Source organism: Panulirus ornatus, chromosome 11, assembly GCF_036320965.1.
Source record: "Panulirus ornatus isolate Po-2019 chromosome 11, ASM3632096v1, whole genome shotgun sequence".
Lineage (NCBI taxonomy): Eukaryota > Metazoa > Arthropoda > Malacostraca > Decapoda > Palinuridae > Panulirus > Panulirus ornatus.
The window spans coordinates 17981405-17998184 of NC_092234.1; the positions used below are offsets into that span (position 1 = coordinate 17981405).

Below are 16780 nucleotides of genomic sequence, written 5' to 3' on the forward strand. Positions count from 1 at the left end.
TCTCTTTGAGCAATTCTATTGTTACCAATTCTTGCTCCTACATTTTCTGCAAGTTCAACTATTACTGGATGTTTAACCTCCATTTCTCATCTTTCTTGCACTCTTACGCAATTCACATAATAAAAGCATATATTGTTTTAGACAAAGCTATGAAAAAAACAAACGCAAACTGAGTAGAGATAATATAAAAAATTTAACATTGCTAGCTTACTTAGGAAGCATGTAATGTGGTATGCAGTAGAAAAGGATATAACACCAGAAATAATGTGTAGACTGTGGATTGGGAAACATAATCATCAAGCTTAGGAAATATATAGGGAGTGTTTCTCTATTATACTGTAAAACATTAACAAAAAAGCAAAGGCACATAAAGTGCACAGATGATGTACATGAAAAGGATGAAACTAATACAAAACATAAGAGTGACAATAAAAACACAGAGTGAGGTGAGTAAATACAGGCTACACAAACATGGAGAAAACGTAAATAAGAGAAATGAAATGCTTATTAAAACAAAAACACAAAAAGAACAATAAAAATGGAAAAAATGAAGAAATCTAACATTAGTGAGAGTAATCTGGAAAAATGTGAATAAGTCAAATGAAAGACTAAATCAACCTACTGATGTTAGCGACTGAATGTCCTTTGGTGGTTTCTGATCTTTTTTCACTATATCCAGTATTGTTTAAGTGCTCATGTGGAGCTAGTTTACTTTTATTTTTCAAATGATCCTTCTTTGTCTCAATCATGTTTTGTGATTTCAATGCTGTTCTATACCCATCTCTACCTGGAGTTTCCTTAAAAAAGACATCCATGTCAATGATGATTGTCATTTCTTTCCTCTCTTGGAATTCTAATGTTCTCTATTTTGAATCTGGTATTTTCCTCACATTCCACTATTATTGGAAGTTTAAATTTCCATTATTCCTTCTCATCCATTTTTGCTATGTGGGTGCATGAACCTACATTCATCTCTCCATTTCTATATATGACGACTGTCATATATGGAACAAATTTCTGGGGAAGCATATTCATGTTCTTCCTTATCATAACATCATCTGGGATCAAAATTTCCAAATAGGAGTGCTCTCATTCACATTTCTATGTGATTACTCACTTTCATATAAGAACCTGCATCTGCCACTTAAATACTGTCTACAACTGTTATCATCATTTGCCTGATTTGCTGAAGTCTTAATTTTCTTCAAAATCTTTTTGTTTTCAGTCATTCTTTGACTTCATTCTAGAGGTTTTATTTCCCATACTTTTATTTTCATTCAGCTTCCTTTAGTCTCTATTTCTCTTTCATCTATTTTCAGTTGCTTTACTCTATGTTCTCATTATCCTTTCTTTCTTCTATATCAATTTCAACCTTTTTATTTACAATGTCATTTTGTCTTTTCTTTCCTAAACTGTAAACTCTGCCTTTTTCCTGCATATAGATGCATTACACTACCAGAAACATCCACTGTCTTCATGACATATTCCTTCTACTTGGCAGTCATGTTTCCCTTATCCACATTCAACACACTATGTGTGTAGTTTCGTCTCTCTCTACTATCTACCCGAATTTTCATATTACTTATATTTACAAAGAAGAGATTAATCATTTTTTAGTATAAGAGCTGCATTAAGTCTGTTTTTGTTTACTGATATTTTTGCTGAAATGTATGTTTTCTACTCTTTTCTTTGTTTCTTTCTTTTTCTTTTTTGCCTGGCTCCCCTCTGCTTCCATACTGATATCCTAAAATTACTTGTATTAATCATTAAACTTATCATCTTTCCATTTCTCAGCCTGTCACAATATTGATAACATTATATCACTTTACTTACTCCATTATCTTAGCAGAAACTGCTAATAAATCAATAATCGTACTACTAACACTGGCAAGTTCTTTTTCGGAAACACATTCAAATATTAATGGCACCTGAGAGAAAGAAAGAAAGAAAGAAAAAAGATCATATATTACTCTATCCCTCTCTTTTCCAAATGAACAACACACACAAAATCGCAAATAGTGATATGATGCCTATACATGTCATTCCTTTTCTAGACAGTTCAGAAACAACCAGTTTCTAGTTTTACTAGGAATATGTGTAAATGTCAATGGCACTGTCACTGATGAAAACTTTCCAACTTCTCTGCTGATTTACTGTTAAATCATCTACTGCCCAAAGTTAACTAATAATACTTATAGCTACAAACTAGGAAAGCCCAGTACATAAGCACCATCAATCACACCTCAGACTAATAAAAGCATTCATATTATTGGCACTAGACAGACTAATACTCTAATCATGAAACTATATAGCTCAAGGTATATCTACAAACTAATGGGAGTTATAGGATGTGCTAAGTGGTATAAATTACTTGATATGAATTTTCTGTGTATGATGAATCTGATAAAATACAATAAACTTCATATAGCTGGATTCCATCATAATGCAAGGCAATAAAGCAACAATTCTCTTTTTTTTGTTAGTCTTATGAAAATAATAAAGCCATAACTGAATTCTTGAGCACAATAGTAATCTGGTCCAGCATGTAAAACTCATTTCAATTACAATACAAAAAATGTAAAACCTTGAATAGCTTTCAATCACTTTGAAAAAGTCTATATCAAAAGAAATTATTTTCTGTTCACACACGGCGCGTTCCGCGAGTTTGTAAGTCTATTAGTAATGTTGCTTATTTTGAGAATTCCAATTCGCTGGATAATCTCATACAAAGCAGTTTAATTAATAAAGACCAAATTATGTATTCGTTTATGCTTAACTGCAAGGTGCTCCAAAATATGTAGCTGTCACAGTTGCTCTTTCAAGTAATGGCTTATCATTGGGAGTCATAATGTGGTGCAAGGAATTCTCTTTCAGTTGTTATAGAAATCTCTCTGCATGTGAATCAATAACATTTTTCTACTTTCATTTAAAATCCTGTGCTTAAAGTATCCTATGTCAAGGAACATTCCTAAACAGACGAGATGAGTAAATAAAGATTAAAACTAAGGCAATAAAGCAACATCTACAACATAGTATAACCAAAGCCCCTGAAACCACTTTTTTTCTTTAAAAGAACAAGAAATAAGTATTGTACTATGACATGCTGTGTATGTTTGCATAGTTTAGCATTATGTCAAGAAGTAGAACAAAGATTGCATTGTACCAGTGGCCACACTTCTCTTAATAATGCTATTTAGAATTAATGAGTTTGAGTTTTCTTGTAATTTGAATACTTAAAACTATTTGCAAGTCTTCTTTGACTACAAAAGAGAGCATACGAACAGAGTTGACCATCTAAATACTTAGTGATATGAAATGCAGACTCATAAACAACACAAAGAATTAAGAGTTCCACTTAACCACAGAAAAAAAAAATGATGAAAACAATTCTGCGAAATTCTTAAGTAACTTAAAAAAGTCTATAAATAAAAAGTATATATCACCATAAAGAGACTTCATATAGATAATACATGTGCATTCTATAAATTTTTTAAAAGAAGTTTGTTGTTTAGTAATGCACTAAAAGGCTGTTTTTGTGGGAATATAATGAAAATCTACCCATTTTTAGATTTCTTAACATACTTATGCAGGTGTAAAATTAGATTAAACATAAAAAATAACCTTTGTCATGTAGGATTACATGATGCATAGCCTGCACTTAGGAAGAGTGTTTGGAAATATTCCCTGTAAAACATTAAGTACTGTATAGAAACATTTAAACACGGTGAAAACTCCAGTAACTTAGTACTGTTAAGAAACACCAAATACAGTGAAAACTCCAGCAACTTAGTGTGTAATATAATGGCAAAAGCTATCACAGGAATCTGAGGGGGAGGTAAAAGAGTTTTTGCTAAAATGCTTTGAAGCTTTCAAATGGTTATGAATGCTTTCACTTTTCCTTATGAGTTCATCAAACTTTAATGTAACATGCAGTTGGAGAAATGGTATTACCACAATCTGTAATCCCATGCTACTCTGACAATTATAAAATTCATTGCAAAGGACAAAGCACCAAGCATGGGGCCTCAGATATTTTATCTCTAGAGGCCCATCAGCACACATTATTGAATAATCAAATAATAGGTAAAGATATGCCTACAAGATCAACTCACACACTTCTAGGAACTTGGGATTAGGGTGGGGTTAATATATAGGAACAGTTGATAATTGAGAGTACAACAGTACTTCCCACTGTATCAATTCATATGCCTCAATCTGGCTGGAAATCCCAGTCCACATATCTACATTTACCTAACAAAGATAAAACTCTCTTCTGGTATACAGTAGTAGATATGTAAATGGCTAGAAAATAACCTATCTACCTTTATCATCCTTGACCTAGTTAACTAGAATCTAAAAAATGAAAAGCAACAAAATGTATCAAACATTATCTACAGTTCAATCTGATTCCACTTGTTTATATACACATTTAGGAGATTACTAGGATAGATATTAAAATTCACTCAAATGTAATCATAATTCTGGTTGGCTAGGTCAGGAAAATCATACTTCATTTGCAGCCCTAACTGCATCAATTTTCCTGTTGCAACAATACAATATTAATCCATAAAAAATCATCTGCAATATAGAATATCATGTTTCTCATGCATGCTTATCTATGTCCCACAAAATGATTCCCTGTATCTTCCTTAAAATAAAAACCTTTGGTTGACTCTATTTCCCATAATCTCTCTAGATGTAAAAAAAGTGTATCTGAATTTTCTTTGGATGGCTTTAGGCTTGCCCTGATATGCCAGAAAAGGTTTTCATCACAACTTCAATTCCATATGGGAAATGTAGTAAATATATAGAAGCACACTAAATGACTTCCTGACTTGTGCCTTAAAATGTAGACACAGATTACAAAAATTATGGTGTGAATACAATCATTTACAGAAGAGACACTTCCATAGTCATAATCAAGCTAAAAATGCTGCAGATAATTATGGTTATATTCTGCATACCTTCAATGTGCTAACTACAACCTTTGTGATCTCTAATACAGTAAAAAATTTAAAGGCATTTCAGCCCTTGTGACAAATCAATACTGAAAATCAGATAATATATCTATAGCAATTTTATATCTAGTTTTAATGTCATTTAATATTATGTGTGAACTTTACAAAAGTCAGTAATGAAATTTCTTTAAGTCAAATGAACACAAACATAGTAGACCAAAACATAACACTACCTAAAATCACTTTTGTTTTTAATTTTCTGAGTTCTAAAATTCTTTCATCTCCGCAAGTGTGAAATGGTCAACATGATTTGCATAAAATAAGTAGTAAACAACTGCTTGTTATGTCATGTCATTAGGAAATATCAAGGGTGTCCTACATTTTAAGCAATTTCTACGATAAATCTTTCAAAAACATTCACAGATGAAGTCCCACTCTTCCCTTCACACTTACAGATCTACTTTTATTTTCCTAAAGTGACTGGCCTCACATTTATTACAATAAAGGCTGTAAAAAAAAATGAAGACTTGTGAAGAGCAGAAAGATACTGGAATTACACAATGATACTATGTCAGAGCAAAAGTACAATGTTTTTCATTAAAAAAAATAAGAGCAAACAATCATTATTTGGATTTCTGAGTAAATCAAATACTAATCAAGTCTTCTGGGCTTTCATTTCATCTTCTTTTAATTTTTCAAATGAAAAGTGATTTGTAAAACAAAAGACATTAAAAGTTTTACATCCTGTCAATCACCTATCACTTGGCAGCATGCAAGCAAACCCGAGAGTATTCTAAAATACTACGTAAATGTGACAGTCAGGCAATGGCTCCTAGCAAAGTAATTCAAAACCACTCTTACACATGGGAGGTCTGAATGTGGATAGGCAGGATGTCTCAATTAATGATAACTGTGGAAACAGACTATATCAGAAGACAATGCAGGATTAGGAGATGATATGAACTGTGAGTTATGGTAAAGTGGAAATGAAGTATTTCTGTCAAAATCAAAAGAGGGTTGAGATCACCAGGTTACGAGAGAAGAATGGAGAGTTGAAGTTTAACCATGGATTTGAAAGAAATGTAATGGACTGAAAACCTAGCACAAACTGAGGAAAGTGTGAATGCATGTTTGCGTCTCTATCAATGTGTGTGAAAACATGTCTGTTTGTATGCCTCCCTTCACTTCTATTCATATATGATTTCAATTCATATGAGCATGTCACATGCTAATATAAATGTCCCTGTCTACATCACTTCAAAAGAAATTATGCATCTGACATGAAATAACATGTAAGGAAAATATCATAAAGATTTCAGGATGCTCACAATAATCATGTGTTTCAAGTGTGAATATTTGATTTTGCTAAGAAGTTATACATTTGCAGAGCATTCTGTCTGACAGCATTAAGCACTGGGACTAGCTTTATCAGTGTTCTTATGATTGTATGCAATTGACAAAAAGTATTCATGAGTACTGAATGAGTCACACTCTTTTTCTGTAATACAACGCCTGAGATCATATAAGAGGAATGAGAATTGAAGAATGTTAAGAGATGTTGTGTTATGTAGTTTCATGCAGCATAAATTTAGCATAACTTTAGATAACAATTATATGCAAAGAGCATATCTTGATAATCAATCTTTTTACATATATATATATATATATATATATATATATATATATATATATATATATATATATATATATATATATATATATATATATATATCGTTTTTTTTCTTTTTTAATTTTCCAAAAGAAGGGACAGAGAAGGGGGCCAGGTGAGGATATTCCCTCAAAGGCCCAGTCCTCTGTTCTTAACGCTACCTCACTAATGCGGAAAATGGCAAATAGTTTGAAAGAAAGATATATATATATATATATGTGCGCATGGGCATTTATGTATATACATGTGTGTGTGGGGGAAGGTTGGGCCATTCCTTGTCTGTTTCCTTGAGCTACCTTGCTGATGCAGGAGACAGCGATTAAGTATAATAAATTATATATACATATTCTGGGAGCCTTGAAGAATGTGTGGAAGTCGAAAACATTATCTCGGAAAGCAAAAATGGGTATGTCTGAAGGAATAGTGGTTCCAACAATGTTATATAGTTGCGAGGCGTGGGCTATAGATAGAGTTGTGCGCAGGAGGGTGGATGTGCTGGAAATGAGATGTTTGAGGACAATACGTGGTGTGAGGTGGTTTGATCGAGTAAGTAATAATAGGGTAAGAGAGATGTGTGGTAATAAAGAGTGTGGTTGAGAGAGCAGAAAAGGGTGTTTTGAAATGGTTTGGTCACATGGAGAGAATGCGTGAGGAAAGACTGACCAAGAGGATATATGTGTCACAGATGGAGGGAACGAGGAGAAGTGGGAGACCAAATTGGAGGTGGAAAGATGGAGTGAAAAAGATTTTGAGTGATTGGGGCCTGAACATGCAGGAGGGTGAAAGGCGTGCAAGGAATAGAGTGAATTGGAACAATGTGGTATAACGGGGTCGATGTGCTGTCAATGGATTGAACCAGGGCATGTGGAGCGTCTGGGGTAAACCATAGAAAGTTCTGTGAGGCCTGGATGTGGAAAGGGAGCTGTGGTTTCGGTGCATTATTACATGACAGCTAGAGACTGAGTGTGAACGAATGGGGCCTTTGTTGTCTTTTCCTAGTGCTACCTCACACACATGAGGGGGGAGGGTGTTGTTATTCCATGTGTGGCAGAGTGGCGATGGGAATGAATAAAGGCAGACAGTATGAATTATGTACATGGGTATATATGTACATGTCTGTGTGTGTATATATATGTATACATTGAGATGTATGGGTATGTATATGTGCTGTGTGTGGACGTGTGTGTATATACATGTGTATGTGGGTGGGTTGGGCCATTCTTTCGTCTGTTTCCTTGCGCTACCTCGCTAACGCGGGAGACAGCGACAAAGGAAAATAAGTAAATATAATACATATTTCATTTATTTTTTATCTATTTTGCTTTGTCACTGTCTCCCGTGTTAGCGAGGTAGCGCAAGGAAACAGACAAAAGAATGGCCCAACCCACCCACATACACATGTATATACACACGTCCACACACAGCACATATACATACCCATACATCTCAATGTATACATATATATACACACACAGACATGTACATATATACCCATGTACATAATTCATACTGTCTGCCTTTATTCATTCCCATCGCCACTCTGCCACACATGGAATAACAACACCCTCCCCCCTCATGTGTGTGAGGTAGCGCTAGGAAAAGACAACAAAGGCCCCATTCGTTCGCAATCAGTCTCTAGCTGTCATGTATTAATGCACCAAAACCACAGCTCCCTTTCCACATCCAGGCCCCACAGAAGTTTCCATGGGGATAGGGGAGAAAGAATACTTCCCATGCATTCCTCACATGTCGTAGAAGGTGACTAAAGGGGACGGGAGCGGGGGGGCCAGAAACCCTCCCCTCCTTGTATTTTAACTTTCTAAAAGGGGAAACAGAATAATATATATATATATATATATATATATATATATATATATATATATATATATATATATATACATATATATATATATATATATATATATATATATATATATATATATATATATATATATATATATATATATATTGCCAGTAAAACCACATGAAAATGGGAAATATAGTGTTAGACATTTTTGTATTTTCCATTTCCTTGTGGTTTTACCTGCATCTCATGTACACTTGCTATGTGTGTACTTTTTGCACAAGTGATGCTGTTTTCCTGTGGGGCAGGGTAGCAACAGGAATAGATGAAGGCAAGCAAGTATGAATATGTATATGTGTATGTATATGCTGATGTATTTATGTACGTATATGAGCGCATGTGGGGATTTATGTATACATATGTGTATATGAGTGAATGGGACATTCTTAGTAGATTTCTTAGTGCTACCTTGCTGATGAAGGAAATAGTGATCATGTATAATAAATATAAACATATATATATATATATATATATATATATATATATATATATATATATATATAAATATATAAATATATAAATATATATAAATATATATAAATATATATATATATATATATATATATATATATATATATATATATATATATATATATATATGGCAGCAAAAACATTACTACTTATTGCTTTCAAAGAAAAATATTTAAACTGTTTTGTGCCTGTAAGACAGCAACTTAATACGTAATAATTTACCTTAAGTGAATTTCCTGATAGAGGAACCAGGCAATACTGAGTACCCAAATGTCTACCAAATACACACAGAAATAATCCATTTGTGCTCTTTACATTACTCAGTCATTTTCAGTTAATGCTTAAAAAAATGTTCTCAACATAAGTCAGATTTTATAACACTACACTTATGTAAAGAAAACATTAACTAAAAACAGAAAAGATACGTACTATAAAGATTCAAAAGTAAACATATCTAACAAATATATTTTTTAAAATGAACAAAATTATATACTTTCAAACCCACTCTCCTGACTCTGGTGTGTTTTCTTAACTACTTATAAAGTAGTGCCTAAGACATGTTTATGATTTGTCATTATTCGTGAAGTGTGTAGTAGAACAAGGAATCTGGAAAGTATGACTGCCAGTTGCATTAGATGGCTGGTTCTGTGGCTGTATTCTTACTTGAGAACCAAGCGCCTGTTCTCCAGGATCACATGATGGTTTTCCTGTCTCTCCCTCATGCCGATGTTCTCTAATCATATGACTGACTGACTGTGGTAGTGTACCAGTGAATGCGCTATCTTTCATCTGACTACGGGAGTTGCTGCTACTTGGGTTGACAATGATGTGAGGGAAGAGCACTGAATTAGGTGAGAGGTAGGGGTGGTCCAACTGGGTGGTTGGGACCGAATAGTATCGCCGTCGAGGCTCCAAAGAAATACCATCTGGGCGCTTTCGAAAATTAGGGTTGTGGGTCTGATTGCGCAGACTATATCCCATAGCCTTATAATACTTCTGCAGAGTTGCATGGCTGACCCCATAGAGGCGGCCAGCTTTACAGAAACCCATTCTGCCCTCCCGCACCTCATCTATGGCACGCAAGAAACTTTCAGGGGTGCCGTTGCGGATAGTTATAGTAGAACCATTAGCTGCCTGAAGTTTTGGATATGCTGAGTTAGAGTACATATAGAGTTGTTGGCTGGCAGAAGGTTGGGGGGGAAGGAGGCCCACGACACCCACGACCCCTGCGGTGGAGAAAACTCTCGTCAGTGGCACATCCCAGTGGCTTACTAACACATAAGTCACTCCATACCAAAGGACAGCTTTATATCTAAAGAGGTCTAGTCCACAACAATGTGTGATACGTGGTAACTAATCCAAGCCTCAAGACACTCCCTGTCAAATGTTCCAAACACAGGAGGAAAACTGCATCTGAGTGATGAATGCTAAGCAAAAATGGTAACTATGATTCACTCCTAATGTTTTTAACACATTACAGCATCAAGCATAAATATCATCCAACTTATATACTTAGGGCCTGAAAACTAACAGGCATTATCATAAACTGATGAGAAATATCCTATACATAATCTCACATTAAATAAACACAAGCCACTGTACCACTGACGAGTCAAAGCAAGCACAAACAAAAGCAGTCATTGCTACACAAATTGCAACACTGGTCTTCTCTCCACAACTTTTGAAAACCACAAAGATTACACATTTGCCATTCTGTTCAGTGTTCATTAGATGTAATTATCTTTAATATTATGGTCATCTTTACAGGAAAGAAGGGCCAATTGGGTATTTACCATACATCTTGAGAATATCAGCATTCTGCAGCTGCAACATAATATACCAATAATAAGTAGTTGGTGCTGTGAGATCATCCCATCACAGAATAAATACATGAGATTCTTTTTCCATCTCACTGACTAAATTTAAGAGATTCTTTTCTATCACAGATACCTTAACTGTAAACAAAAAGCCCACACTGAATGAATACTTAAAAGACTGCACACTGGGAATGTTTAGAAGTCCTTTTTAAACTGAATATCATTCCCATAGTATAAAAATAATCCCTAGATAGTACAGCATCTAAATGTGCAACAACACTTGGGCAAAACAAGTGAAAGGAATAAGCAATCTATAGCTTGTACAGAGCACTTTTCACTTAAATGTCAACTACATTTCTTAAGTTGGACTTGTCCAGATATTTCGTAAGTTAAATGATTCCAACAGCGACTGAAGAGCTCTTGAGGCATCATCTTGCATATCATCATTAGGGATCTCTGATGTTGGTTGGTGCGGGCCATAGGTGTAAGATTGTTCCACAGGGTCTACTGATCCACTCATCTTGGTTTCAGGTATCTGATCATTGTTAGCTGCAAGTGATAAATCTTCTTGTTCTGGAACTAATGTATCAGTAATCATTTGCTGTTGTGAAGATCCTGCACAGTTAACATTTGGCATCTCAGGCGGGACTTCACTTGTAGTATTAACAGAGCCTTTCTGTCGTCTCCCTCGAAAAGTGTTGTGGACTTCATAACCTAGTTTGCGGTAGTATACCCAAAGTGTACGACCGTTGACACTAAATGTTTTTCCAGCCTGTGTGAACCCCATTTTTCCTGAGCGCACAGCCTCAATTGCCATAAGCATGTTTGGAGACATCCTGCGGAACTGAGGGGGCCATCCCTTATGGGCAAGATAGGCTGGGGGTGGAGGGTGCATAGGATATGGGAGGAGGGACGATGGGGATAGTGGGGATGATGGCAGGATAGGGTGTGGAGGGGAGGAAGCAGGAGTTGGGGGGCCTGGAGGGGTGTAAGGCCCTGCCAGGAGCGACTCCAACGAGGGGGGTTCTCCTGCGCCCCACCGACACACCGACCCTGCGGGCGAGAAAACAGCAGAGGTCAGCCTCCTGCCCACACCTCACACCCCCCAAGCCTCAATCTATCTCCATATTCTCCAATTACCACTAGTATATTTTCCAAAAATCTTCCTCTAAAGTCTTTAACTTATAAGGAGAAGCAACTATTGAAACTTAAATAAAAAGACCAATGATTAATACTTCTATAAAATATGTTTCCTGAGATTTCCCTAAATAACATTATTTCATTCTGAGGAAAAGTAAACACAAACTACATGCAAAACCTTATTTATTCACCTGTCAAAGCTATAAATGGATATATGGTATTGTAAGTGAGCAAACTGTGGAGTATATTGGATGAGTCATTGCTTAAGTGTACATACAGGATACATGCAGACATTGAGCTGGGCCAAGTGACCCTCCTGTCATTTGTGAGCAGTTATAAGTACGGGGAAATTCCCCTAGATACGTGAGCAAAAAAGGCAAATCAGTGAGCATATGAGCAGGGGAGGAAAGGTGGCCTGAACCACCTCCCTATCATTTGTGAGAGGGTTCTGACAGTCCAAGCTTCTTGGAGTATCGCCAAAGTGTGGTCACTGACACTGCATACAGCTTGGCTGCTGAGGAGAAGCTCTCACGTCGGGCGGCAACAGCTTGTAATGCCTGGACCATCTGCGGCGACACCTCCTTTCCTAGAGCTGCAACCAATGACATCTGGTCAAGTGGAAGCTGGAGGGGAGGCCGGGGACTGCTGCTCCCTCCTGTCCCTCCACCCACGCCATCCACTCCCTTCCCTGGTGATGAGTTTCCATGAGAACGTCCAGTGCCGGTGCCACCTCCGCCGGTGCTGCCCGCAACGCCACCGCCAGCAGTCAATGAAGAACGCACAGATGGCAGATGGGCCATGGTTGGGTGAAGAGCTGGTGGGCGAAAGGCTGGAGGGCGATGATGGTGGTGGTGACGTGTGAGGGCTGGTAACACTGATGCCCACCATGGGCTGAGCTGCTGCAGGGTCCAGTCAGGGCCTGTGGTGGAGAGCTGACCATTACTAATTCCCTGCCCGACCTCATCTTGACAGTCAGTATAGAGTGTCAAGTATTGGTAGTTAGCCTTAAGCAGCATGTAAGTGCCTCCAAGAAGCTGGTTGTGCCATGTGCCCTGAAGGTGGCAGCAACAGCAGCAGCAGCAGTAGCAGCCCTGTGAACAGCCCAGCAGCAACAGTGTCAGTCAGCCCATGCCCCGCTGTGCATGCCCGGTGTAAGCCGTGGCAGTTGCTGCCGCCCACACTGGGCCATCCAGACCGTGCCTGCCTCAGGCAGCCTTGTGAAGCCTTGAGGTGAGGTTAGCCAAGCCTGGTGGTGAGGTGAGTGTCCCACATGCCAGTTTAATGCCCACCATTAGTGCCCAGTTGCTGGCCCCACCCGACAGCTCTAGCACTGTCACCAGGTCACCAGTAGCACAACAACACATGACCAGTAGTAGCAGCAGCAGTACCAGGAGCAGCAACAGGACAGTAGGTGCTCCCACTGCCCAGCAGTGCCTGTGCCCTGTGGTCCGCCGTCCAAGCATGCCAGCAGCAGCCTCGTGGGTGGTGGTGGTGGTGATGGTGGTAGTGGTGGTAGTGGTGGATTGGTTGGTTGACTGGGTGGGTGGGTGCAGGAAGGTTGGTTGGTTGGTTGAAAGGTTGAGTGGCAGTGATTTTTCACATTCATTCCCTTGCAAACTGTCAAGGGTTTGGATTGGATCCCAAAACACCAGTGACGTATGAGTTTCGTTCAATCCCATCCCCATATCAAGTCAGCGTGTAATGACGAACAAGTCACATGTGCCCATGAGGCCCTTGGGATGAGCCCCAATATGAAGAGGTGGTGCATAAGTTACAAGAACAGAAGCAACAAGACCATAGTTAATGCCGAGTAGAAGCAAAGACCACACACGATGGGCTCCAGACACCACAAAGCAGACAAGTCAGCCCAGAGTTCATTCCCATCACAGGTTATTAACAAATGTGCTTCTTAATCACTATCACAGACAAACTATTTAGCTGTATTCATGTATAAGAATACTTATTTTCTTTCTAAATTTTCATAAACTCAATATAAATTCTCTTTAACTGAAGTTAAATGTTCAAAAACCTACGATAACAATCAAAGAAGCACATTTGTAATATAACGTAAATGCAAAACTTATAAGTTTTTAGAATTACAGCCCAATTAATGACCCTTTAGCAAGCACTGTACAATGCTTTCCAGTGTTCAAACTGAAAATTAGCCAATAGCATTCTCATTACAGGATTATCATTTTCCACAAAATCATATACACACTTAAAATATAATAATATAAAACATTATTTATAATCATTTTTGAGGTTAATGTGTCATGAAATTAAAAGTCAAAAAAGTTAATTATACTCAGTTATTTGACATGTAATAAAAATCTGATTCAGTGCACAATAAGTATTTCTTAATCTATAACCTCAAAATAATCATAAAAAAATATGAAGAAAGAATATTGTTTGAAATTACAAAAAATTCATGACACAGGGAAAATGCTGCCTTATGCAAGTTGACCAATACCTCGATTATCATGGGAAATTGTAACTAAATTGTAAACTGAACCTAAAGACATCTACTTTACCTGAATTGAAAGGGTATGCCATAGCCCGCAGCATCATGCACCACACCAAACAATTGACAGGTAAACATTCCACCATCAAGCGCATTACTATACCACTTACCATAGAGGCTGTTAGCCATTACTACCTCAGAACTTTTAACATCAAATGTGCTTTTATTCAAGGTTATGAGCATATAACGTGGCTACTAAAGCTTTGAATGTTCCACTGAAGACAGACTGCTGATTGAGATATCTGTGCTAATCAAAGATTAACCATCAGATAATGCATTTTACCATTACAATGCAAGAATTAACATGTTCTCTTTGTACTGCAGTAATATACACTCCACTGACTATCTCAACAATCAGCAAACCATCTTACACTAACTATCCAACGTAACCTTACAAGGTCTACTTAACAATCCCCTACACTCTTATAAAAGCTATTATCCATTACAATAGTCAGCTTTGCATAAAGCTCAGTAACAGCCTTCTATATATGGAGAACTCTGTAATGAGTGATGCCTAATGGGAGGCAAGTAGCTCAAAAAAAAAAAGCAATATAATCAGCTAAACCCTTTCCAAGAAAAGAAGTTAACTAACAGAGCAAGGACCATACTATCCCCAACAGACTTAAGCACTGCAGCTATCCATACAGGCTAAAGATTAGGGAATTTATACTACGTCCTATCAAGAGGGCTTGAATCCTTACAGGATGACAGGGGTTTGCTAGCCTCAAATTCTTGGGTGACAGATGGATGACCTCTGCACATATAATGAAAAAGATCCCTTTCCCCAATCAAACCAAAACCCAGGGATGAATTGAGGTACCCAGTTTACAATTATAGTGCATTACCATACAACAGGTGTCCCTTTTGAATACTGCCTTTAATAATGAAAAGATGATTTTAAAATTTGAAAGGGCATGAAATCTTAGTATGAAAGGCATACATGCACAAGCCACACTTAAGTATAAATCAAGGCATGATGGGCACATGTGTGTAAGCAAATGTTCTACTCTTTCCCACCACTTTCAAAACTTTTAAATCTACTAAGTCAAACTACATCTTCATCTGACATACTGGAGCAAAGAATTGTCCTCCCATAAATTACTAAAATTTTAAATCTAATGAAAACTACAATTAACCCCAGTAAAAGCTGCCATATTGTATCAGAATGATAGGGTCTAGTTAATTATCAGAATGCCAGACCTCAAGGAATTTATCATATAATCTCGGTGATAGCTTCCTCAACAAAATGTTACAAATGCATGAACATCCATTACATACAGTTCAACATTTATCTAACATCACATTTATGTCAAAAATTCTTTGCACACAAAAATGGCAAACAGATATGTTTTCATCTCAATGACAATGAGTAAAAGCTTTCTGTTGTGTTCTGTAAAGTTATCCACAATAAATAAAGAAGGGATATACAAGTTTAACAGATACACCTAACTGGATTTTTCAGCAAAAGTCATTACAAGTAGGTGGTGTTCAACTTGGTACACTTTTATCATTCACGTTTACCCTGTTCTTTTATACCTATTAACACTTGATATGTCTGGTGTCAATGGCATTACCTTGCCGTGATAACAATGAGAAAAATGATCAAGTAGTTGCTATCTATAGTTAAAAACATTAAACATTTGCTTCATACATAGACTTTTTCAAACACAAATGCTTCTCCCATTTCAGTAAGGTAGCATCAGGAACAGATGAAATATGGCCTCATATGTACACATCCATTCTAAAGCTGTCATGTATAATGCACTGAAAACAAAACATACCATCCATAGCCAAGCCTTACAGATTATTCTAAAGTTGCCTTGACCACTTCATACATCTTGATTCAGCCCAGTGACAGCATGCTGCCACCTATACACCACATCAGTTTAATTCACTCAATTCCATTCTCACTTCTCACCTTCCTGAATGATTAGACCCCTGATATGTGTACTCCCGGTATCACTACAGATGGAGATAAAAAAAAGTTCTAGTATATTATCATTCTAAGTAAATGGGAAAAAATTTGAATACTGTGTTTAAGAATAATAAATAAGATATCTGAGACTAAAACATGTAAGGGATAGGGATCCTTCCTGTACCTCCGCCCAGCCACTCACAGATCCCTCTTTATTACTCATTCCTGATATTCATAGGAGGAAAATTCATACATAAGGCACCTAATCACACAAACAGTGTTAAAAGTAAACATAAGTGTACTGCATGAATAAAGTAAAAAAAGGGGACAAGAGAATTCACCAGTTTGTTGGAGATCCTCCCTCATCTCTTTATAATTTCACTGCGCTTGTTGTGGTCATGAATAAAAACAGGATGTAATGTGCA

The 16780-nt window shown here is 37.0% G+C and overlaps 2 protein-coding genes across 3 annotated transcripts in view; both read right to left on the reverse strand.

Annotated features, from left to right (window-relative positions):
* LOC139751349 (uncharacterized) overlaps nt 1-16780 on the reverse strand; it is a 200281-nt gene that overhangs the window by 166093 nt on the left and 17408 nt on the right. Inside the window, exon 2 of one of the 2 annotated variants that reach the window (XM_071666706.1) lies at nt 12086-12838. The exons of the other annotated variant lie outside the window; for it this stretch is intronic. Coding sequence (XP_071522807.1) covers nt 12351-12838 — 488 coding nt within the window. The 3' untranslated portion in view covers nt 12086-12350. Of the gene's footprint in view, nt 1-12085; nt 12839-16780 lie in introns of those variants that run through there. 2 annotated transcript variants of the gene reach the window in all.
* The window catches only part of LOC139751350 (uncharacterized), a 234182-nt gene continuing 226482 nt past the window's right edge, over nt 9081-16780 (reverse strand). The window contains exon 8 of the mRNA XM_071666708.1: nt 9081-10188. Within this exon, the coding sequence (XP_071522809.1) occupies nt 9524-10188 (665 nt within the window). The 3' untranslated portion in view covers nt 9081-9523. The remainder of the gene's footprint in view (nt 10189-16780) is intronic.